Source organism: Arvicola amphibius, chromosome 5 (assembly GCF_903992535.2).
Source record: "Arvicola amphibius chromosome 5, mArvAmp1.2, whole genome shotgun sequence".
Classification (NCBI taxonomy): Eukaryota; Metazoa; Chordata; class Mammalia; order Rodentia; family Cricetidae; genus Arvicola; species Arvicola amphibius.
In genome coordinates this window covers 140,956,516-140,980,123 of record NC_052051.1, presented here as the reverse complement: position 1 = coordinate 140,980,123, position 23,608 = coordinate 140,956,516, and the positions used below count along the sequence as shown (strand labels likewise).

Below are 23,608 nucleotides of genomic sequence, written 5' to 3'. Positions count from 1 at the left end.
ATGAAAACTTTTCCAGATGTTACTGCAGAAACTGCAACGGAGGAACACTGCTACCAGCGTTCAAGAAGTGAACCCGTAATTAAGTCCTGGCTGAACTCTAATTATCCACAGCGTATCTACCTATCTTATTAAGTACTGCCTGCGTCTTTTAAACTGAGCCTTCACTCATTCAGGGGGATCCTGGACAGAGGGGCAGCGTTTCCTTCAGGAGAGCAGGACAAGCGTGCTATTCGTTTGATTTTACCCTCGCGCACACAGGCAGCCCCGTCTGAAGCAAGAATGAGCCTGGGCCGATTCCCGATGATTTCGGTGATATCACAGAATGTGCTCGAACAATCAAGTCATTTTTTTCTTAAAACTTGAAAAGGAAAATTCAGTGTTTCACATGCTGCTTGTTTCTCACCCCGCCTTCTTCGGCCACTGAGTTGCCCCCGTAAGCTCTCTGTGGGCGGTGTCTCAGAACCATTGAACATGGATTGGTTAGAAGGAAGCAGAGGCGGAGCCATTCAGAGCAGTCTCCCCCCCCCCCCCCCCCAATATAACCGTAAGAAATCAGCAACCAGCAGCAGGCTGCTGTAGCTCACAGGGATGCTCCCGCTGGAAACTGAACTTCTGAGAGGCTCCCGTGTGAGTATGGGCACGCAGATGAGGCTCCCAGCTGTACAGCGACTCTCAGGATAAGGACTCTGAAAAGGCTCTAAATGAATAAGGCTGAAACGAAAACTGCAGCGAGAACAAAAGCAAACCGCGGACTGGTCAACTGAGAATGAACATTCGGAAGCCCGGGTGTCTAAAGAGATAAGGAGCAGAGCGGAGCCCAGAAGAGACCAACAACTCCTTTGCAAGCCCCGCGGCTGCTTCTGACTGTGCTCACAGCAGGCGCCAACTGCAGCCTCCCAACTTCCACAAACAGGCACAGACAGCCTGGGAGAAAACCACCAGCGCTTCCCTGACCCAGGAGGTTGGATCAATTCAAGGAGAATTCGAATCCAGCTGCTGCAGGAAGATGAATTCCACCCATCACCATGGCATGTATACTTCCCTCCACCTCTGGAACCGCAGCAGCTACGGGCTGCACGGCAATACCAGCGAGTCCCTGGGGAAGGGGTACTCTGATGGAGGATGCTACGAGCAACTTTTTGTGTCCCCCGAGGTGTTTGTGACTCTGGGTGTCATAAGCCTGTTGGAGAACATTCTAGTGATCGTGGCAATCGCCAAGAACAAGAACCTGCACTCACCCATGTACTTTTTCATCTGTAGCCTGGCTGTGGCAGATATGTTGGTGAGCGTCTCAAACGGGTCGGAAACCATCGTCATCACCCTGTTAAACAGCACAGATACGGACGCGCAGAGCTTCACCGTGAATATTGATAATGTCATTGACTCTGTGATCTGTAGTTCCTTGCTCGCATCCATTTGCAGCCTGCTTTCCATTGCTGTGGACAGGTATTTCACTATCTTTTATGCCCTCCAGTACCATAACATTATGACGGTTAAGCGGGTAGCGATCATCATAAGTTGTATCTGGGCGGCTTGTACGGTGTCAGGCATCCTCTTCATCATATACTCAGACAGCAGCGCTGTCATCATTTGCCTCATTACCATGTTCTTCACCATGCTGGTTCTCATGGCCTCTCTCTATGTCCACATGTTCCTGATGGCGAGGCTTCACATTAAAAGGATTGCTGTCCTCCCCGGCACTGGTACCATCCGTCAGGGTGCCAACATGAAGGGGGCAATTACGCTGACCATCCTGATTGGGGTTTTCGTGGTCTGCTGGGCCCCTTTCTTCCTCCACTTGCTGTTCTATATCTCTTGCCCTCAGAATCCATACTGTGTGTGCTTCATGTCTCATTTTAACCTGTATCTCATACTGATCATGTGTAATGCCGTCATTGACCCCCTCATTTATGCCCTCCGGAGTCAAGAACTGAGGAAAACCTTCAAAGAAATCATCTGCTTCTACCCCCTGGGAGGCGTCTGTGACTTGTCTGGCAGGTATTAAGGGGGGACTGAGTGCATACTAGGCATACTGGGACCCTGCAGACTTTCTCACGCTGGCACACCTGAGCAATGTGCTTTGGCAACAGCTGCTTCTCCTGTGTATTGCTGTGGTTGAAAGTGTTTACTGTTTAAGTTTCAGTTTACGGCTTTTGATATGAAAAAGTCTAAACCTGCTATTTTTAATGTCATGTGCTACTTTTTGGTTTGTCAAATGCTAATCTATGTTCTATATTGTGGGCATGCTATGGATTTACAAAAAAAGGAAAAGAAAAACATCCTTATTAAAAGTTTACTAATGTCTCTTTCCTGTTATTTATCAAGATTCAACACTTGTCTTTTCTGTAGTGAGAGAAGCCAGAGCCTTATTAAATATTTTCTCAACTGTTTCATGAATCAACCCCACAGGACTGTAGAAGCTTGATTCCATTATTTATAAGTGAAATGTTTAAAAACTAGATGCTCGATCATTCTGTAAGTCATCCCCACCAGTGAAATTTCAAGCAACTTAATAAAAGCTTACCTATTATCCTTTCTGTTTAAATATACGGATACTTCTCTTTAAATAAAAGAAAGAGAAAAAGGAGAAGAAGCAGCTACAGAGAAAAAAGTGAGGCTTGGGTCACATGCATTTCTCCAAGGCAGAATTTCTCATCACATGCATTTCTCCAAGGCAATAGCTTCAGTACACATAGGCAATTTAGCTGGGGTAGGGGAAATGTCCACTATTAAGATTAAAGTGCCCTGACAAATCTAAACTGCCCAAGCTTTGCTGAAATCCCCTATTGCAAATGATCCCCAATCATATGTGACCAAACAGAATAAATTCTTTTCGACCCCTTAACCAGAGATCCAGTCCACAGAAACCTCCAGAAAAGTGGCCACTGCATCGAGAGGGGCAGCGTTTTGTATTAGAGTTGACCATGATTATTTACACATTTCATATGCAGGGGGCTCGCTGTTCACTTTCTGATTACTTTTTGAGCTGGAGTATTAGTGCTGAAGATCAAGCATTTAACATTTTGAACCAAGTCCATATCACAAAACATTTTAGGACAGTGTTTGCAAACAGCTGAAGTGTGAGACCCTGTGCTGCTGGCACGTGATATGACGGAAGGAAGACACACACTGGGTCCTCGAGGATATAATAAAATATCTGGTGTTTTTATAGTCGCATCTTGGGGACAGGAATAGTTGCTTTTCTCCAAAATAATACTATAGGTGTGGTCACCAAGCAACCAAATCTATGCTTTCTAATCTGTCTATACTTTAAAAATCAAAGAGATAAAATCTGTGTTAGGCGGAGGACTAGTGACAAACTTTCCTGTGAACCAATTGGTAGCATCTCCAACTCATAGGCAAAGATGCTGCGTAGCAGGACATCTGAATTAAAATCTAAATATCGATTATAGGCATGAGAAACACTGAAGGCATTCATGTGCAAAAACACATGAGAATATAATGGTGAAGCTAATTGTTTCAAGGTGCTGTCCCCAGAACCAAACTGCCACCGGCTTCATAAGATTAGCTGTGCTTCCTTGCACACAGGTAGCATCACCATCAGCTCATGTGTCACTGGTTCCTCAGCTGAGTATCTGGGTGGATACTTTTCTCGGGCATTTGTACATAGCTTGGTTCAATAGAATTCAGAGGCTGCAGTATATAGGCTGAGAAGGAAAAGGGGAACGAGCATCCTCTGAGCACCCATAGGGAAGATGTCCTTCAAGGTGGGTGAAGACTTGCCAGTGTGACTGCTTTGTGGTCACTCTCATAATCCTGTAACTCCTCACTCATGCTCTGAGGAAGTCCAATAAACTCATTGGGGCCCCAGGGTAAACTTTGCTGGAATCGTACATATGTGCGTCTGTGGTTGGGCCCATAGGAAGAAGGAGTAGACGTTTCTCACATTTCCCCCACGAGGTAATTTTCACAGTAAAACTAATCAATGGAGAGTGGTTCCAAGGCTGGGTTTTCACTGTGTCACAATGCTTCTATTTTAAAACAAAAATGAATGTCAGGTTTTATACAACTAACAAAGCCTGCTGAAGTTGGGTCTGAATGTCCTCCAAAGGCCCATGCATGAAGACTTGCTCTCCAGGATGCGACCTGATGGGAGGACTTCCGGTCATTAGGAGTGCACTCTTGGATGGGACAGTGGGACTGTAGCTCACTCCTATTTCTCTCTTTTACTCCCTGAGGTCCTAAGATGAGTGTTTTTGCCCCAACAGGAGCTGCCTCACCACAGGGCCAGCACAAGGAGCCCAGTCAGACCTGAGCTACAACCTCCCACACATCTGCCAACTTGAAACTTTTTCGCTTTATAAATTATCTTACTTTTTAAAATAGCAATCAGAAGGTGAGTAAGACATAGAGTCCAAAACAATAGGAGTACCCAGGGTTTTTTTTTTTTTTTTTTTTTTTTTTTTTTTTTTTTTTTTTTTTTTTTTTTTTACTGTGATCGTTCCTTGTTTCACACAATGAACCCGAGAGATCCAGAGATTATTAATATGAAGAACATATGCACATCCTGTCTCTGCAGCATTGATCTTTCCAAAATATTCTTTCTACACCTCTTCAGGTGACATCTCAGATGTTCAGAAGAAAGTTTTGACTTTTTTAAAAGAATCTTTTTAATTTTTCTTTCATGTGTATTTGTGTTTTGCCTGCACTTACATCTGTGTGAAGGTGTCAGGTCCTCTGGAACTGGAGTTACGGGCAGCTGTGAAATGCCACATGGGTGCTGGGAATTGAACCCCAGTCCTTTGGAAAATCAGTCAGGGTTCCCAACCACTGAGCCATCTCTGCAGCTCCCAACGTCTTGATTCTTCCTTCATGTTCACATCGTTTCTCTAGAGCTGTCTGGAGTGTTAACACACCCACTGGTTGTGAACCAGTCTTGCACCACGAGGCTCTCGAGATGTTTGGTGCATACTGTGGGGCTTCAGGGGCTTCCCATGCTGAGAACATCTCTTTCTAGCTTGTTCTATGCTCCAAACTATGCCTGGGGATATTATTTCCTCATTCTCTTTAAATGAAAAATCTAGATTTCTGCACAGAGACAGTCGTTACTCAAGTGACCCCTGATGTTCAGCTGACTACCAGTGAAGTGGAGTTCTAGGTTCTCCAACTGAATTGGTATAGGATCATTGTGAACCTCATTGCTGAAATTCTAGGCTATAGCAAATACACTTATATATTAGCAGGGGAGAGCGTAGGGTAAGAGTTGAGCTGGAGATCAGGGGCTTAAGAAACTTGACCTGCCTAAAATGAAGACAGGACAGTACTCTGCCGGATAGAGGAGATGTGTGGGTATGCTTGCTCCCATTAGAGGACTTTAAATATATTAAGAGTGGATAAATGTTCTTCAGAGAATCACAGGGAAAACACCACAATGGGGAAAGCACACGGTGTCTGTGCCCCTGACTCTAATGGGAACACACTGAGACAATGTTACCCAAGCATGATATCTAGAGTACAGATTGAGTCCCATGCCCTGAACAGGTCCATACTTCCAGCTCACTTTATAGACTGTTTCTGCGTGCTCCACCTCCCATATTTTCATGTAAGCTCCTCTGGAAATAGGACTCTTATGCTCATTTTCCATATGGAGTTTGATATCTAAGATAGATGAAAACACATCTAATACAAACCATAAATAAGAAATGAGCTTGATTTCTGGGAATGGCTTCCCAGGGAGACTCACCCTGGAATCTTCAATGCTCCGTCTATTCACAGTTGGGACTGAACCTTCCTGTAGTGTGACTGCTTAGTGCTGCCTGTGTCCTCGTCCACTGGATGGTCTTCCAGGCAGGACAAGACAAGTCACTGAGGTTGATTGGAGGAGGAAATGAGTTGGGCCTAATTGAGCCACACACAGGAATGTAGCAAAAGCAACCTGTAGCTAATTACAATTAATTAATTATAGATACAAAATTACAGCTCAGGTGAATAAGGTTAAGGTCTGCCTCATCAGATCATCCTGACCTTACTAGAGATGAAAAAATTAGTCTATAATTGCCCTTACTATAATATTCAATATTGACCCATACAGTGACAGCATTTAGAGCTGTTTGTCTCTAAGCACACTGCAGGAATTAAACTTAACACAAAAGAGAAGCATTGTGCCTATGGCATCGGAAAGAGAGAACATATGGGCTTTAGTAAGTGGGAATCCAGGTATCATTTTCTGTTTGCAACACCCTCTCTTCTGCAGCAATAAAGCACCTTCTAGAAAAGTGAACTGGAGTCTAGGGTCTACCCTACAGGCTGAAAGCATGTGAGCATCCACCTAGCCGGGTGAGGGCATAAGCACCCTAGTTGAGAAGGAAGTAAAAAAAAAATGCATGGAGAGGAGAAAAAGAATGAAAGAATGCTTATCAGCCACGTATCAGTTATGTTAGCCTGCCTGGGGAAAAAGAACTAGATGGGCAGGTAAATAAATCAACAAACAAATCGACAAAATGTGCATGCATGAGCAGAGACTTTACATAGCGACCAACCTGACTGTTGGCTCCAGAATTTCTGTATGTGGAAACTAAAGATTACAATATGATTCAAATGAATCACACAGTCTTTTTTTTTTTGCTTGGCTTCCACCTTTCACTTGCCCTGTGTGTCTTCTTGAAATGTTTCTGGAGGGAGATTCCACGGCATTGGTGCAGTTAGGAAACATGGGCATTAGGCTGACTCCATCATGTGGCTTCTCATCTGTTTGCAGAGAAGGGAAGGAAGGATACGGGATCCCAGTCTGCTCATTACCAGCCCACTAACTGAGTGTTATTCTACCACCTGTTCAAGATCTGCAGGCTATTTCGTCTTTCAATAGTTCTCCCACCAGTCAGAACACCAAATGATGTACGCGGTAGAGAGTCTTAATTAATACCTCTGACTGGCTTTATGCTCCTTACTTCTTTCCTACTAAGTCTGTTCTGTTGTGATACAGTAATACAAAACCAAAAAGGTAAACCAAAATTAAATGTAGAAAGTCACATTAATTCACAGATTTAGTGCAGTATTTTGCTTTAATGGGCTTGAGATAGGAACGTATCCGGCTGCCCATCGGCTTCACAGAATCCTCCTGGACAGAATTTGCATCTGCTAGAAATCAAAGCAGAGTAGAAGGACAATCCACTTGCTGCAGAAATAATGCAGCATCAGCATCAAGGCCCCAGCAATGCACTTTCATCACAGGTCCCTAGTACGGCATCAGAAAAGAAATAAAGGAATAAAGAAAATTTGCTCAAATCAGGAGGTTTGAAGTACAAACACGTATGTGTTCCCAGAATATTCCCAAAGAAGAAAAAGGAATGCTTCCCACAAAATAATCACTGAGAATTTAATTATAGCATTATAGGCAGCACTGACTGAGGAATGGTCACCAAAAACATCAGTCTATCAAGTTGTTTCTAAAGAAAAGTGTTCGAATTTGTTCATAAAGCAGCAGGACCAAAGGCTCTGTCTGGGTCCTTCTACCTCCAAACGTAAATTGATCAGTTGCTTCCAAGGAGTGTATGGAACATGTACCATGAACCAAAATATCTGTCTTTTGATTTTGTCATTATAATTTATTGTAGAAGTGGGACTGTCCAGTTGAGATATTGAAAAGCATACTTTGCCTTCTGGGACCAGCAATCTAAAGGCCACCAATGTAATATCCCACATATTTAGACCAGAAAACCCCAATGTTTATACATCATTTCATCCCTAGCCCGTCGTAAAAATTTTGGTAGACAGGAAGTGGGGAAATATCTCACAACAATTTTCTGGTAGCTGACATTCCCATCTTTTCATCTTTCCACTTTTATTGTATTACTGTTAGTTTGTGGGGAAAGACTAAATGTTAATGAAATTATTTTAAGTGAGATCAGATCTTTTTTTTTTCCTGTGCTGGGAATTGAGCTTAGAGGCTTGGACTTGCTAGAGAGGGGTCTAACCCAGTCTGAGAGCAGATCTTAAATATCCGCTGTGACAACATCTAAGTATACACAGAGAAACTTTGCATTGTTATCTGTCTGCATAGAGGCAGCAGGAGCAGCTCTTGGCTCCCTCCCTGTGAACCAGCCCATGTCTCCCAGTCACAGAGAATTAGCCCTGAAATGTGTGTACTTCTCTTTACTGTAAGATTCTACTGGTTAGTTTCTTCATCATCAGCTGGGCAGCAGAATGCTTGCCTGATTCGTATCTCAAAAGAATAAAAGGCAATTAAATAAGATTAAGGCTATAGAGATCCAAAAAAACAGTGGCTGATGTACACAGACACTAAAACTCAATACAATAATGACAATTACTGCTTTAAATATAAGTAGATAGATATACTAAAAGTTGCACCACACATTGGTCAACATGCCGAGATTTGGATTAACTTAACATATGATAAGTTAAGTTGGATTTGACTTTTGTTATGAATGAATACAGTTAGATGTAATAGATAAAGGGGTATGCATGAACACACAGGACAATTCTGTATCATCACTAATACAAATTGTTTTGAAATTTGCAGTATCAGTTCCAATATTGCAAAAAGATAATTACAAAGTGCACTAAAAATAAAATGATTGATTAACCTATTAATCAATAATCATTAACCTTTACAGCATGACTTTTAAGTGTTAACATAGGATGTCATTATCTAAGTTGATATTGCCCATTTACATTCAAGATACATGTGAGAGGAGAGAGAGAGCATCTCTCAGAACTCTTGGTTCAAATCCCAGATATACTGCTGATCAGCTCCTGCATGCTGGCCTTCACTTTTCTAACACTGACATGCAGATCCTAATCACTATCTCATCACATGCTGCCACAGGCACTGGGAAATACAGATGTCTGTCTAGTGTAGAGCTAGTGTTGGGTTTCTTACTATGGGCAGCCATATTACAGTGACTAATCAAAGCACACTGAAGGATTTTCTGATTGTTGGTCCTAGAAGAGCTGAGGCAGAGGGAGGGACATGGATGTCCTGATTATCCATCACAGAGAAAGTGGGATAAATAAAAGAAAGCCTTTATGTCTGTTTTAAATATGTAGAATATTTGAACTTTCCCAAAACATCCAACTGAGATATGAATAAGATCTGGTAGGAAGCCAGGCTGTTTCAGCCTGTCACGAGCATCCGACTGCTGCTGTTCACTGGGGGGTTTAGCGCCTACTTTGGTGTCATGCTTCACAACTAGACGGGTGTCACATATACTATCTCATGCATTCACTGAGGAGTAAACACAATGCATTTGGTTTAAAAAAAATGTTCTTAGCCAGCAGGAAACCAAAAAGCCATATTTGATGCATCAAATAAAGAATTCCTAAAGATACAGCCATTCAGTGCTGCCACTGAAGAGACAGAAGGGGAGCTTTGTTCTGAGGCAGAAACGGTCACATTTGGCCCCTGGGTTAGCGAATTAATAATCACCGTTTATAATTATGAAGTGTTTTCACTGTCAAGAGACACCTAGAGGAGCCTCAAATATGAAGTCAAGTGGAAAATTTCAGCAGCTTAGCTAATGATCTCTGCAGCGAGGTCTGGTCAGGGGCTGCACTGCAAACGACAGTTACGGTTGGATACGAAACCTAACACAACACAGTGAGATACTTCACTGTGAGGCTCACATCACCATGGACCAAAACTCAAAAGTGAAAAGATAACAACAGATTTGGTCATAATTGTACTAGAGAAAAGAACATTAAAATTTTGCTATAAATTTGAATGCACCTAAGTTGTATACTAAATTTTCAAAATTAATAATAATTACTGGAGTGGGAACTGGTTTAGCTGGTTAAGTGCCCACAAGCACAAGTATGTGAGTCCCTCAGAGACCTAGAAGCCACATAAAAAGCAGGGGATGGGGTGGGCTCCTGTATCCCCAGCATGAAAAGGGCAGAGACAGACAGATTCCTGAAACTCATTGATTAACCAATGCAGAGAAATCTGCGAACTTCAGGTTCAGAGAGAGACCCTATCCCAAAAGACAAAGATGGAGAGTAAGAACAGGCAAACAATGTTGATCCTAGGCCTCCACACTCATGTGCACCCACATGTGCATATATGTGTACTTACACTGATAAGTACAGACCACACACACACAAGTACCACTACAAGCAACACATTCCTATTTCCTGTAAATATCACAATGTCTTCTATATTTACTTGAAATCACATGCACACTTTAAATTTTATTTGTAACTAGCATGGTAATAGCATGGTATAGTGTGTAATATTCAATACATACATACAATGTGTAATGACCGAATCAGAGTAATTATCTTTCCAGGCCAGACACTTTCCATCTCTTCAGTAAACACAGTAAAACTTCCTAACTGCACCCCACTGTGCCTCAGAATTCACTCATATTATCAAATCCATTACCTATTCCTTCCCTCATCCATTTCTCCAGAATCACCGTTCTTCTCCCTTCAATGAAGCTACCTTTGTAGCCTTCACATTGGAATAGCAGCGTGGTGCATTTGCTTTCCTTTCCATGGTTTAGTTACTTAATACGTTGCCTATCAGCTCCAATCTATTTTTCCCGCAAATGATAGTATTTCTTTCTTTCTGCGGCTGAATACTATTCTGTTATGCATGAATCCTGCATTTTCTTTGTTCATCTGCCAAGAATTACCTCAGTTGATTGCGTATCTTGGTTATTAGGAATAAGGTCACACGAATCACTGAAATGTGCATATCTCTTTAATGTGCTATTTCATCTCCTTTAGAGATACGTCTAGGTGGGGAAAGCTGTATCACATGCTCGTGGTGTTTTTGGTATTTTGGGGATCCTCCTTATTTGTCTTTAAATGGCTGCACTAATTTGTATCCTCGCAACTGTGAGGACAAGTTTCCTCTTATCTACTCCTTTGTTAGCGCATTTTTGCTTCACTGTGTATTTTGACGATGGCCATCTGACTTGGGTAAGATGCTGCTGTAGCTTTCATTTGCATCTCCATCATGACAATCACATGGAGCGCTTTCCACACACTTATTGGCCCCTTGCGTCATGTCTTTTGGGGAGCACATATTGAGATCACTGTTCATTTTAAGCGAATCATTTGGGCTTGTCTGTTGAAGGTTTTAGCTTTTTATATATTCTGGATATTTAGCTTTGTCAGCTGTAGAAGGCAAATTGTCTTCTCATTCTATAGGCAGTGTCTTTATGTAGTTGCTTACTCCCTTTGCTGTGTAGAAGCTTTCTATATGGATAGACCAATCTTTGTTTCTGCTTTTGCAACCTGTGCTTTGAGGGGTCTAGCATATTCCTATGTCTTGAGGTGTTCACCTGTTTTCTAATTGTTTTAAAAAACAACTTGATAATGGGGTATAATCTTTTTGTTGGGTGGTTAATTCTATTGGTTAGTATGTTTCAGAATTTTTGTTTATGTATTTATCAGGGCAAACATCTATGATTTGCTTTTTCTGTTGTGTCTTTAGTTGGCTGCAGATCAGGATAACAACCTTGTAGAAAAGGTTTGAAAGAGATCCCTTATTTTCCATTTTTCAGAACTGGTTTAGTGGAATTAGCATAACATAATTATGCATCAATATATTACAGGGAAATCCATTAACTTATGTGTTTGTTTTTCATTAATAATTATAAAAATTTAAAGACATAAGAATCTGTTCCCTTTTATTTTCTCTCTGCCCTCCCTGTTCATTCTCTAGTCCATCCTTCCTGAAACAACAATTCCAAACTTCAGTAACCTTACACCTTCACTTGAATTAAATCAGTGTGATTTGTGAATGAAGGTTAGGTACTCGAAGCCTGACATGTTAGTCTGTAAGTTTTAAGATGAACATTAAGAAGGCATAAAAAGAAACCCAGTTTCTATGAAATTATAATGTTCAGAAAATATAGGAAGAAAAGGATGGAATTGATTTGATTTGGTTTAGTAGACTTTTTGAGAAACTGTTTAACCTCACATACCTGTCTGGGATACATACATACACATACACACACACACACACACACACACACACGTGTGTGTGTGTGTGTGTATAGTGATAAACAATAGGAGATCAGCACTTGAGTGATCCCTCAGTATACCTTGCAGCCTGTTGTCCTGTTTATTGTCTCCCAATGAAATGTAAATTCCACTTCTGCACTGTGGTAGTTTGAATGTGATTGGCCCCCATAAACTCATAGGGAGTAGCACTGTTAGGAGGCGTGGCTTTGTTGGAGTAGTTATGGCCTTGTTAGAAGAAGTGTGTCACTGTGGAGGATTTGAGGTCTTATATACGTTCAAGCCATGCCCACTATATCAGACTACTTGTTATCTGCCTATCAAGATGTAAGAACTGTCAGCTCCTTCTCCAGCACTGTGTCTGTCTGCACGCTGCCTTGCTTCCCACCATGGAGATAATGGACTAAACCCCCGAAACCGTAAGCAAGCCAACCCAACTAAATATTTTCCTTTATAAGAGTAGCTGTGGTCATGGTGTCTCCTCACAGCCGTAGAAACCCTGACTAAGACAGCACTGTAATTGCTCCTTCTGCTATGACCAAATTCTTCACAACTACCAGCTGCAATAATCATGATTCCAAACTGTGTGTGCTTCTTTCCCCCTGGTCTGACCCCTGTGCCAAACATCCTGCTCTTTTGAATGTTCTCCCCTCAACATTCAATGAATTTTCCATAGCTTAGCACTTCCTACTCTATCTGTGCTCAGTCACTTGATAACCTTGAAGGTCTCAAAGCATTGAACACTGCTGATACATTAAGACCGCTCACAGTTGACTGCTGTGCCAACAACAGACATGCATGTTCAATTCCATTCTGAACTTCCATACTTGGATTTCCCAAGGAAATCCTAAAATGACTAATCTGCCTTGAACCCAGTTCTTCTGTGAACCTGTCTGCCTCAGTGCTTTCCCTTTAGCAAATGAGGGCACCTGGGTCTTTTCAGTTCATCAGTTAGAATTCAGTTGGAAGTAGAAGAAGAATTACTACTGAGTAAATTGAAAGCATGGGGACCATGAGGGAGGGCTTATTTTCAACAGAGCAGCCTCAAAGTGTTCTTCTGAGCCATACCTCAGATCACTTTACCTCTCTCCTGAATGAATGCCCACAGCTCTTGCCCTTTCCTATGGCAAAGAACAGCAGGGGGTCTGCAGGACTTCCTGGTTGCTTCTGACAGATCGGGCCACACCTACTTTAATAGTTCTGCATTGTTCTTCCACTGTCTGTTGGGAAAACTGCGCCCTAAGTATGCACACAGCTGACGCTCCCACTTCTTTCAACTTTTGCTGAGATAGACACTCATTAAAAGTTATTTGAACTATTTTCTAAGGTCGCAAGCCCACTATCAGAGTCCAATGCTTCTGTTGCTCCTTACCTTTTTCGACTCTTTTTCCACCATGATCAATGAAGCACATTGATCACCAAGGTGTCCTGTTTATTGTTTTTCTCTGTTCATGTACACCTAATAACGTGAGAGTGCAATGAACTTCATTTTCTTCCATGATGAACTCCAAGGACCGAGAATGGAAATCGGTTATGGTAAGAGCTTAAGTGAAGCTTGTTAAGGGCATCCAAACAGAAAACACAAAAATAAAAGCACGGAAACCAGGTGGAACACATTGTTAGAAGCAATTCAGTTAAAGGCCGGTGACGGTGACTCCGTGTGCAGAGTTCACTTGCAGCCCAGTCCGATGAAGTGAGTTCACTTCCCATGACTCATGTGGCAGAAGGAGAGAACCAGCTCCTGAAAGTTGTCATCTGACCACCACATGTGCACTGTGGTGTACACAGTCCCTCTTGCACACGGGAAATAGACAGATAAATAAGAAACAAGCAAACTATTATGAGAAGAAATACAATTTAAGAATTTATTAAACTGGGTCATGAAGTGATGATCATAGAATTAATAGAAACAGTAGGGCACATGTGGTAGCGAATAATCCCAGTACTGGGAAGCAGAAATGGGAAGATCAGTTCAAGGCCGGCACTGACTACATAGAGTTTGAAGACACCCTGAGCACATGACACTGTCTCAGGAAAAAAAGAAAGGAAGAAAGAAAGAAAGAAAGAAAGAAAGAAAGAAAGAAAAAAAGAAAGAAAGAAAGAAAAAAGAAAGAAAGAAAAGAAAGAAGTATCAGGGAAGGTAGTGTCATGACTGCAGCCAAATGAAAAGTCAGTTCTAAAGAATGAGATGTCAATCATTTTAGCAACAAAAGACATGAACAGTATTCAGCCAATTTTCCAACTAGAGATCTGGTGTATTTTATTTGAGACTAGACTTTTGAAGATGGCTGAGATTTTTGTGAAAGAATAGAAACCTAAAGGCAAGAGCTAATTTCCAGTAAACCACTGGAAGTGACATCAGCTTCATTGGCTGTCATATGGGAACATAAAAGTAAAATGGGAACTGGTCTAGAAACAGGATTCAGATCTCACATTAAGAAGCTGCACAAGAGCAGTAGACGCTCAGAGTAATAAGGATCATTTCCTCAAAATGAGACAGCTTTAGAGATGATCATCTCCAGAGGCAAAAAACCAATACAGGCTAAAAGATGGAAGACACAGAATATTTACTGAGCCCTCCGTAGTACAGCTAAATCATTTCCCTCTGATTTTCAGTAAGTAGTTGCTGTTTTTATTAAGTTAGTTTTTCCCTAGTTACACAAAGAAGTCCCTCTGTGAAGAGTTCTGCTGAAGAATCGAACTTTCAAAAGCGCCAAAGCACTAGGAGGTGAATTGTAGCTGCCAGCTTTGACCTGCCAGAAAGGAGCTGAGCAACTCAGCACAGACAGGAAGACAGTTTAGGACATTTGGAAGGTCTAGCCTCACTTCTGTTCTGTCCAGAGCAAGACACCCCTTTCCATGATTTAAGAATGTAAGAAAACTAACTTGTCTTCACATTGCCAAAGCCAACTCCTTCATACGCTCTACCTATTTTCTGAACAGGAGACCTGGAGCATCAGTTACCAAGAAAGTAGGCTTTAAAACATGGGGGAGGGTTGCTGACTCACCCACAACCATGTTTATGCAGCAAAAAGGGAGGAGTGGTGCACAGTGCACATGCAATAGCCAATGAGGTGGCAGGAAATGGGTTGGCAAAGCAAGGGATATGTGGACATGCACTCATACACATGGGCAAGTGTGAGAGAAGGATGCTGTGGAAGGAAATCTTTGCTTAACCAAACAGTGGAGTCAACTGCCCTCCTAGGACCTTTTAGATCCGAAACCTCTATCAGATGTGTAGTTGGTGATCTTCCCCGCCATTCTGTAGACTGCCTCTCCACTTGAATGATGGCATCTTTTGTTATATTGATACTGGTTAGGTTCCTGTGGTCCAGTTTGTCAATTGTTGGGTATTAGTGCCTGTGTTAGTGGCCATACATTCAAGTCTATGCCCCACTTTTTCTTCTAACAGATTTGAGGTATCATGTTTTAGATTGAGGTCCTTGATCTTGATCTCATACAAGGGTCCTGGGTTGAGTTCCATGTGTTTTGAGGGCCCAGCATTGACAGTCAGGCATGAGGGTGGCTCTGGAATTCCTGCTCAGAGCACTAGACTCCATGAAGTTCTGGGGTAGGCTGTTCAGTCCTGGGGCCTAGCTGGGTTGGGTAGCTCATAGTCTGGTGGGCAAGTAAATTCTTCTTTCAATGCTGATAGCAGCCCCTAGTGCTATGTATGATTTTTTTCATTCTACAAATGAGGAAGGTGCAATACTTTGTTAGCTGGATACAGTGATGTCACTAAGGACAGGGTCCTGTTCATCCCTAGGCCTTTTGTGGCACACTATGTCGCTTGTTGAACCGTCAATATTCTCTATCACTCTACTTTAGGCTTCCCGAATTGGGTTATTTTTTGCCGTGTGAAATAATCACAGAAAATAGGACTCTACTTTTAAAAGCTTTTATATTTTTATATAATTTTATGTGACTATCATAGAATGTCATGCTTGTATGAAAATGTAATGAGCTAATGCAGAATCAATTACCAAAGTATCCAAATGAATGGGTTAAAAATACCAGCTTCTTCTGGCATTTCAGCTGAAACGGTGTATATACTCCTAAAGGAAGAGAACGGGAGCTTAGTCAGTCCATTAGGGCAAACACACATACCCTAGGAGCTGCTATTAGTGTTTTAAGAAGAGGCCACCTCATACCAGACTGTGAGCCATCCTACTCAGCTGGGCCCCAGGGCTGAACAGAGCCCAAACTATGACCTCATAAAAGCTAGTACTCCAGGTGCCATGCCACCCTCCTGCCTGACAAACACCCCACCCAATGCTGGGCCGCAGAAATGCATGGAACCCAAACCAGGACTCTTGTTAGAAATCCAGATCAAGGACCACAACCTAAAACATGACACCCAAAATCTGAGAAGAGAAAATGGGGGTTGAATGTATGGCCAGAAACAGAGGCATCAAGATCCAACAACTGACAAATGGGACCACAGGAACCTCCTAAACAGTGTCTGTACAGCAAAAGATGCCATTATTCAAGTGAAGAAGCAGTCACAGCATGGGAAAAAATATTTGCCAACTATAAATCTGATGGAGTGTTAAGATTTAGAATATGCAAATAAAAAAGCTAAACATCAAGAAAACAAATAGCTCAACTTTAAAATAGGCTAAACAGAGAGTTCTCAAATGATAAAACAGAAGAGAATGAGAAACTCTAAAAATGTTCAACATTCTGAGTCATCAGTTGCAAACACTGTTTCATCTTGCCCTGTACAGTATGGCCAAGATCAAAAACCGAATGACAGCAGATGCTGGCAAGGATGCAAGAAAAGGGGAGTCCTCTGCAAGAGCGTGTGCTCCTGCCTGCTGAGCTCTCTCTCCATACTAGGACTCTACATACTATTATTATAGTGAGTTGCTCACTGTTGCTATATTTATAATAGCCAGGGAACAGAAACCGCCTATATATCAGCTGATGAATGCATAATGAAGATTCAGTACATTTACAGAATGTAATATTATTAAGCTGTTAAGAACAAATGACAGCAGTTGCCAATGAAGATGTGGAGATAGGGGAATGTTTATTTACTGCTTAGGGGTGTGCAAACTGGTGCAGCCACTATTGAAATCAATGTAGAGCTTCATCATTTTGCTGTTCCTGTGGTGTTTTCTTAGACTTCTTTTGGTCAACATTCTGTAACTGTTTACTCCCAGTGGCTACTTGCATGTGTTTATATTTGTCTTCAATCAATGTATTCCTTCCAGTAGCCTCTGTAGATCAGGCTTAGTGACCTTAAATCCCTTTAATTAATTTTTATTTATTTTTTTATTTTTTGGTTTTTTCGAGACAGAGTTTCTCTGTGGCTTTGGAGCCTGTCCTGGAACTAGCTCTTGTAGACCAGGCTGGTCTCGAACTCACAGAGATCCGCCTGCCTCTGCCTCCCAAGTGCTGGGATTAAAGGCATGCGCCACCACCGCCCGGCTTTAATTAATTTTTAATCATAGAAAATGTACACTTCTCCCTAACGTTTTTTATCCTCCTCCTTTTTTAGTAGATAGTTTGCTGGGTATAGAGTCTAGGTTAACAACTGTGGTCTTTTTGAACTTGTACTATAACTTCCCAGTTCCTTCAGGCTATAAGAGTTTCTGTTGACCCTTCTCTTTGAGGCTTTAAATAATTTTCTTATTGTCCTGTAGTGGCATTTCACTTGTATTTTTAATAAATAAAGCTTGTCTGAGGGTCAGAGTAAAACAGCCCCACTGGTCAACCTTACAGACCAGGGAATGATGCCACACACCTTTAATCCCAGTAGCCACACTAGTTGCCATAGAAACTGGGCAGTGCATGCCTTTAATCCTAGTGGTGCACGCCTTTAATCTTATCCCTAGAGAGGATTATAAAACAGGAGGAGACAGCTCTCAGTCACAGTCTCATTCTGAGATTTCTGGAGGCAGAATCGCCATTTCAGACTGAAGTAAGAGCCAGTGTCTGGCTGTTTTGCTTTTCTAACCTTCGGGTTGAACCCCGATATCTTTCTCTGAGTTTTTATGAATCGTGCTTCATTGTCCATTTAATATTTAATTGTAACATGTTGTGGGACTTCCTTTTCTGGTCCTGTCTATTAGGAGTTTTGTGGTCCTTTTGCACATAAGTAGGCATCTCTTTCTGTGGGCTTGGGAGATTTTCTTTTATGATTATCTTGAAAATATTCTCCCTCCCTTCGCTACGGTGTTGCTCTTTCGTGTCCATAATCTGGAGGTTAGGTCTTAACACAGTTTTCCAGACTTTCCCACTTTCTGTTCATATTTTTTAAAGTTATTACTAACTTTTATAAGCGATCAAATTCTTCTTCTCTCTCCTGCATGAGTGCTCCATTCTAGTTGAGGTTTGGAACTCGGGTTTTTACTCAGCTCATTGAGTTTTTCATTTCCACTGTCATTCCAACTTGGGCTTTGTTCAGCCTTGCTGAGTCTATTTTCACTTATTTGGTTGACTTCCTTATTTCAGCCATCTGTTTTTGTTCCCTTGAAGTAGTCTCTCCTATTTTTTTTTAAGTGTTTGAACAGACTCATAAACATCTTTTGATTCATTGTCTGGAATGTCTTCCTGATGATTTTCATTAGGTACAATTATTAAGAGGTTAATTATTTGTGGAGTAGCCATGTTGTCTTCTTTGTTTCATGTTGCTTCCTTTCTTCACTAAGGTTTCTGTACCTGGAGTTAGTTCATTGGTTGAGTTTTTCCTTGTTTCTTTCATATTTCTTATTTCTAAAATTTAAGTCCTCTTTTGTCTTTCAGAGGTGGTGTTCAGTAGACATCTACATCCTAGCAGAGTTGAGGTGTCCTTTCTATAAGACTGGTATTTAGGACCACAGAGAGTATCTATCTCAGATCTTCCTCTTAAGGTCAGGTATTGACCTGTGTCAGCTGAGGTTGCAGACCCAGGAGGAATCTTGTCTTTTTCTACTTTCTATGTAGATTAGATCTATGTATGTAAATGCAGGCTCCACTCTGGGCCAAATGAAGTTTCTGGGAGACAACAGGGTTAGAAAATACAGATTTTAAAATTGTACATCTGAATCTCTGAAGTCTTGTTTGGAAACAATTCATTGCATTTTCACTGTTAAAGCAAATGTCGGGGGGCAGTGCTACTGGTAGTCCCTAAGACATTATTATTTCATTTTTTTGTCCTTACTTCATTTTGATGTTATTTATAAGTAAGAGAATACATTCAGATGATGCACCAGAACTGGAATTCCTTAAGTTCTTTTTCAAATAGTATGACAATTGATTATTTTCTTTCTTTTTTATCACATGAATGATATCAGATTTTTCGCATTTCCTCTCTGAATTTACAGAGGACTATGTGGGAAGCTAAGCACTAGGAAATTAAAGGAGAAGTTTGTACTGAAACTGTGTGATCTCACTGCCAGTGACCCTTGTATATGTCATGCAGTATGATCTGCCCCTTGAAGGGATGTGGACTAGCAATTGATTACATTATGGGTTGAAGTAAAAGCTTTCTATAAGAAGAAAACATGCTAAGTGTGTGGTAGGTTACGTTTGTTCCTATGACAGAATGCTCTACCAAACCATTTTAAGAAATACAGGGTTTATTTTGCCTTAATTTGAAGGTATGGACCATCAAGGCAGGGAAGACCTGGACAAAAGAACCACTCTAGCTACCATGAGCTCATCCTGCCACAGCCAGAGTGTGAAGCAGAGAGAGATGAATGCTGGGACTCTGTTTGCTGTCTCTAGTGCCTAAGTTGAGGTCACCCACACTTGAGGGTGGCTCTGCACTCCTCCATTAGCTTCTCTGGGAACATTCTCCCAAGCATGCTGACAGTGTCACCACTTAGTTTCAAATGCAGTCAAGATGATAATGAAGATTACCTACCCATTTTCAGGGCCAAGTATGAAAAACGTTTTAATAGTACTTTTACCATGTCTAAAGAGCATAGCATTGAAAAAAATGGAAAATGAAATGTTGGAGGTTTCAGACCACAAAATAAAATCTTGGAAGTGGAACTGCAAAGACCTAACACATTGAGTAGCCAAATGCGTAGTATCTGTGGTGGTTGCTAATTTTTCCTGTGACAATTCTGAATACTAAATGTTAAGTTCCCTTTTCTCTCTAATTGCTATTTCATGGGAAGCACTGGATAATCAGACAAGATGTCAAGTAGAATTTGTGCCTAGAGATGAACTGGAAAACACAGTAATGAGATAAAAGTGAATGACAAGGAATTCCAGAGCAATTTTTAAGTTGATAAACAAGCTAAAATTTCACCCTCAGAAGGAACAGAAATTAATGAGCAAACGTCCTGTAAATGTCCTCAAAAATCCTTCCATCCAACAAAGTAACACTGAGTTTAATTTTCACAACAAATGGATATCTCTAAGAGTGTCTAGCCCCAAACCATCCCGTTAACTAGAATTGCAATTTTATATCTCTCCTTAAATTATTTATGGCTTGATATTGACATTATTTGGCTTTATCTTAAGCTGTATATAAAAGCACTGAAGGGATTCATCAGGGTTTCAACTGTGTTCTTTTGAGAAGAGTCCCTCCAAGAAATCATGATAATACCAGCTTCATGGAGGTTGGCTTCATCCCAAGTTGATGGATCCTATCACTGAAAGGTGATGGATCATGAAAGCTACAACTATAATGGTTTGTTCTGTCCCTTTAAGAGACAAGTCCCATCCACTCCCTCCCTCCCTACCTCCCCAGTCTGCTGAAGCAAGTGGATCTTCCTTCTGCTTCTAGCCTGAGTTCCTTCCTTTTGTCTCTTTCCTAAAGAGGCAGCTTCTGCTTCTCTCCATTCTCCCCACTTCTCCCCTTCCCCCTTCCTCCCTCCCTCCCTCCCTCCCTCCCTCCCTCCCTCCCTCCCTCCCTCCCTCCCTCTCTCTCTCTCTCTCTCTTTCCCTCTCCCTCTCCCTCTCCCCGTCTCTCTCTTTCCTCTTCTCCCCTTTCCCTTTTCCTCTCCATAACCCACTAAATAAATATCCACTTTTTCTGCATGGAGTGCCTAATAGGTCTCTGTCTCTCACCTGCCTTGTGGTTTCCTGCCTAGGACCAGCTGGCCCTCATGGTCTGCTGCTGTGCCCCTCGGTAAACCACGGCATTTTACCTAAACCATAACATTTGGTCATGGATCCTGCTGCTTTCATGGCCCACCATGGTCTTATGGCCTACTGCCCACTGCTGCCACTTGAGGACCTGTGGCATTTTATTTTTACCATAACAACAACCTCATAGAAGGATTAATCCATTGATTGATACATAATATGAAGTATCATTGGGAGGCAGAAGAAAACAAGAAACATGGACTAAATGGAGACAGACGGATGGGGACACGCCCAGGAAAGACAAACCTTGACTCCGGCTCCTACCTGTTCTACTTCTTGCCTCTCAAATGCCAGAGATGAGCTGCTCATCTCCAAATCCTCTCAGCTAGGATGTTCTACCTTCACATCACCTCACACAACGGAGCTAGGCTAGCATAGACCAAAACATCTGAAATCATGAGAAATGTAAATCCTTTCTACTCTGAAAACAATATTTTCAGGTGTTTGTCTTAGTGACAACAGACCTAGCACAGGTAACGGGTTTCACATTCTTAGAAACTAAGAGTTCTACCGGCTTTTTAGAACTGGTTTCTCCAGCTCCCACTACCAAGCAGATTTATGTAGGGAGTTTGAAAGAGGTCATATGCTGGGATTTAGGGCATTCTGGGAAGCACCTAGAATTCAACATTTCTTGATTATTGCTCAAGGCTGTTCATGCAATCACTCTGGTCATTATTTCTCATTCACTTAAAAGTAACCATGGCGCAAATTCATCTAGTCACTGAAAGCTATTGTTAAATTACTTCCCCTGTGTGTTAAGCAGACATTTCAAGTTCAAAATGTGTTTTTAATTAGTTACACATTTTTTGTTGGCTTCATAAAGTGTACAGTGTGACAGTTAGTCAAGAAATACCTTTTAGATGCAAACTAGAATAGCTTGGGTATTTGTTCCCAGTATTTCAATGCTACACACAACTGTCATACTCAGAACTGATTCATATGATAGTCAAGTCCACTGTCAATAAATTAACAAAATTTCAAACATGATTTATTACTACTTCCAAGTTTGCCTCTACATTTTATATCCTGTTTATGTTAAAACATATCAGACACATGAACCCACAGGCAAGCTTGGCTGTAAGATTTGACTCTAAACTTCTAGCTTGGGTGAGGGGATAGCTTAGTAGAATTTAGGAGGTGAATAGATACACTAGCAGGCATTAGTAGGGCTGCAGTGTTTGGACTTCATTTGTAGTTTTCAATGTTCCTTTGAAAATGAACCCTAGGGTATTATTTCTAACACCCCTCTTTTAAAGAGAGTTCTGTTAAAATTTTCTTTAATTTATGAAAAAAACAGACATCTACTTTCCAAAGAAAAGGTCAAAACTTTTAAATCCTAAAAATGCCAGAAGAGAGTAGACAAAGTACCTTGGTAGAAGCCTTGGTCAGAAGGACAGACTAGGGACAGAGTAGAAGGGACAGGAGTGTGACAATGTGCACATCAGATTCAGAGAGTGATCAGCAAAGACTTTGTGTAAATGTAGAGTCCCCGTGAGGAAGAGCTATGCTCTGGACTGCTGAGGGTTGTCGTGTTCAGTACTTCTGATCTTCTACCACAGTATCTTCTTAATATTTTCAAATATACATATTAGTGATAATTTTTTGTCGATTTTTATTGAGCTCTACATTTTTCTCTGCTCCCCTCCCTATCTCTCCCCTTCCCTTCAACCCTCTCCCAAGGTCCCCATGTTCCCAATTTACTCAGGAGATCTTGTCTTTTTCTACTTCCCACGTAGATTAGATCTATGTATATTTCTCTTAGTGATAAAAATTTTAATGGTTATAGAAGTGTCCAAGATCTGCAAGTCTCTCCTATGCCCCATGTCTAATGCTTACCACAGCCTCAATTTTCCTATTTATAAAGTAAGGGTAATAAATTTCAATCATTGGTTGATATGACTATTAAATCAGGTGATTTAGTACTGTATTTGGAAAAGAACATATACATAATGTATAAACTACTTTTCTTTTTTCTTCTTAAACTGTGGCAGAGGAATGTGTGTGTTATAGAATGAAGCTGAGGCAGTCTCAGTTAACTATGCAAGCCACTAACATGGTGTGCTTCTAAAATATCTCACCCAAATAAATATGGTTTTAGGAAACCAAAATTATTTCCTCTATCCACTTTCAGCTTGTGAGTTTTCAGCACAGCCTCCAGAAAGCTAATCAAGTAGCAGTGTGATTGGTTTCACATTTCTTTCAGAAAGGCAACACAGATGGTCCTCATGCTAGCACATTTGTCTTCCAGAAAAGACTATGTCTTAGTCAGTATGACTCTCTTAAGAGTTATAAAGCCTCTTTGGTAGGTATTATAAATATATTTAACAATTTTTTTCCTTGTACTGTTCAACAACCATGATAAGCAACCACTATCCCAACTATGTGATGTTTACATTAAAATTAAATAGCACTCGAAGGCTGTTTGCAATTGTGCAATGCAAAATTCCTCAGAAACATGTTTGGATGCACATTAGAAAAACAGGCACACAAATATGAATAATGCAGAATACCTTCTTTAGTTCATCTGAGCATGGTAATAACAGAAATGATTCATTAGTTATTGACTATACTG

At 41.2% G+C, this 23,608-nt stretch overlaps 1 protein-coding gene across 1 annotated transcript; it reads left to right on the top strand.

Annotated features, from left to right (window-relative positions):
* Positions 1-1,006: 1,006 nt before the first annotated feature.
* Mc4r (melanocortin 4 receptor) lies at positions 1,007-2,005 on the top strand. Its single transcript, XM_038330868.1, has one exon. It carries the CDS (start codon positions 1,007-1,009, stop codon positions 2,003-2,005), a length of 999 nt encoding a protein of 332 aa, XP_038186796.1.
* The last annotated feature ends 21,603 nt before the right edge of the window (positions 2,006-23,608 follow it).

Bases quoted from the DNA above. Each gene is read 5' to 3' on its own strand.
- Mc4r (XM_038330868.1), top strand. From the start codon at position 1,007: ATGAATTCCACCCATCACCATGGCATGTATACTTCCCTCCACCTCTGG.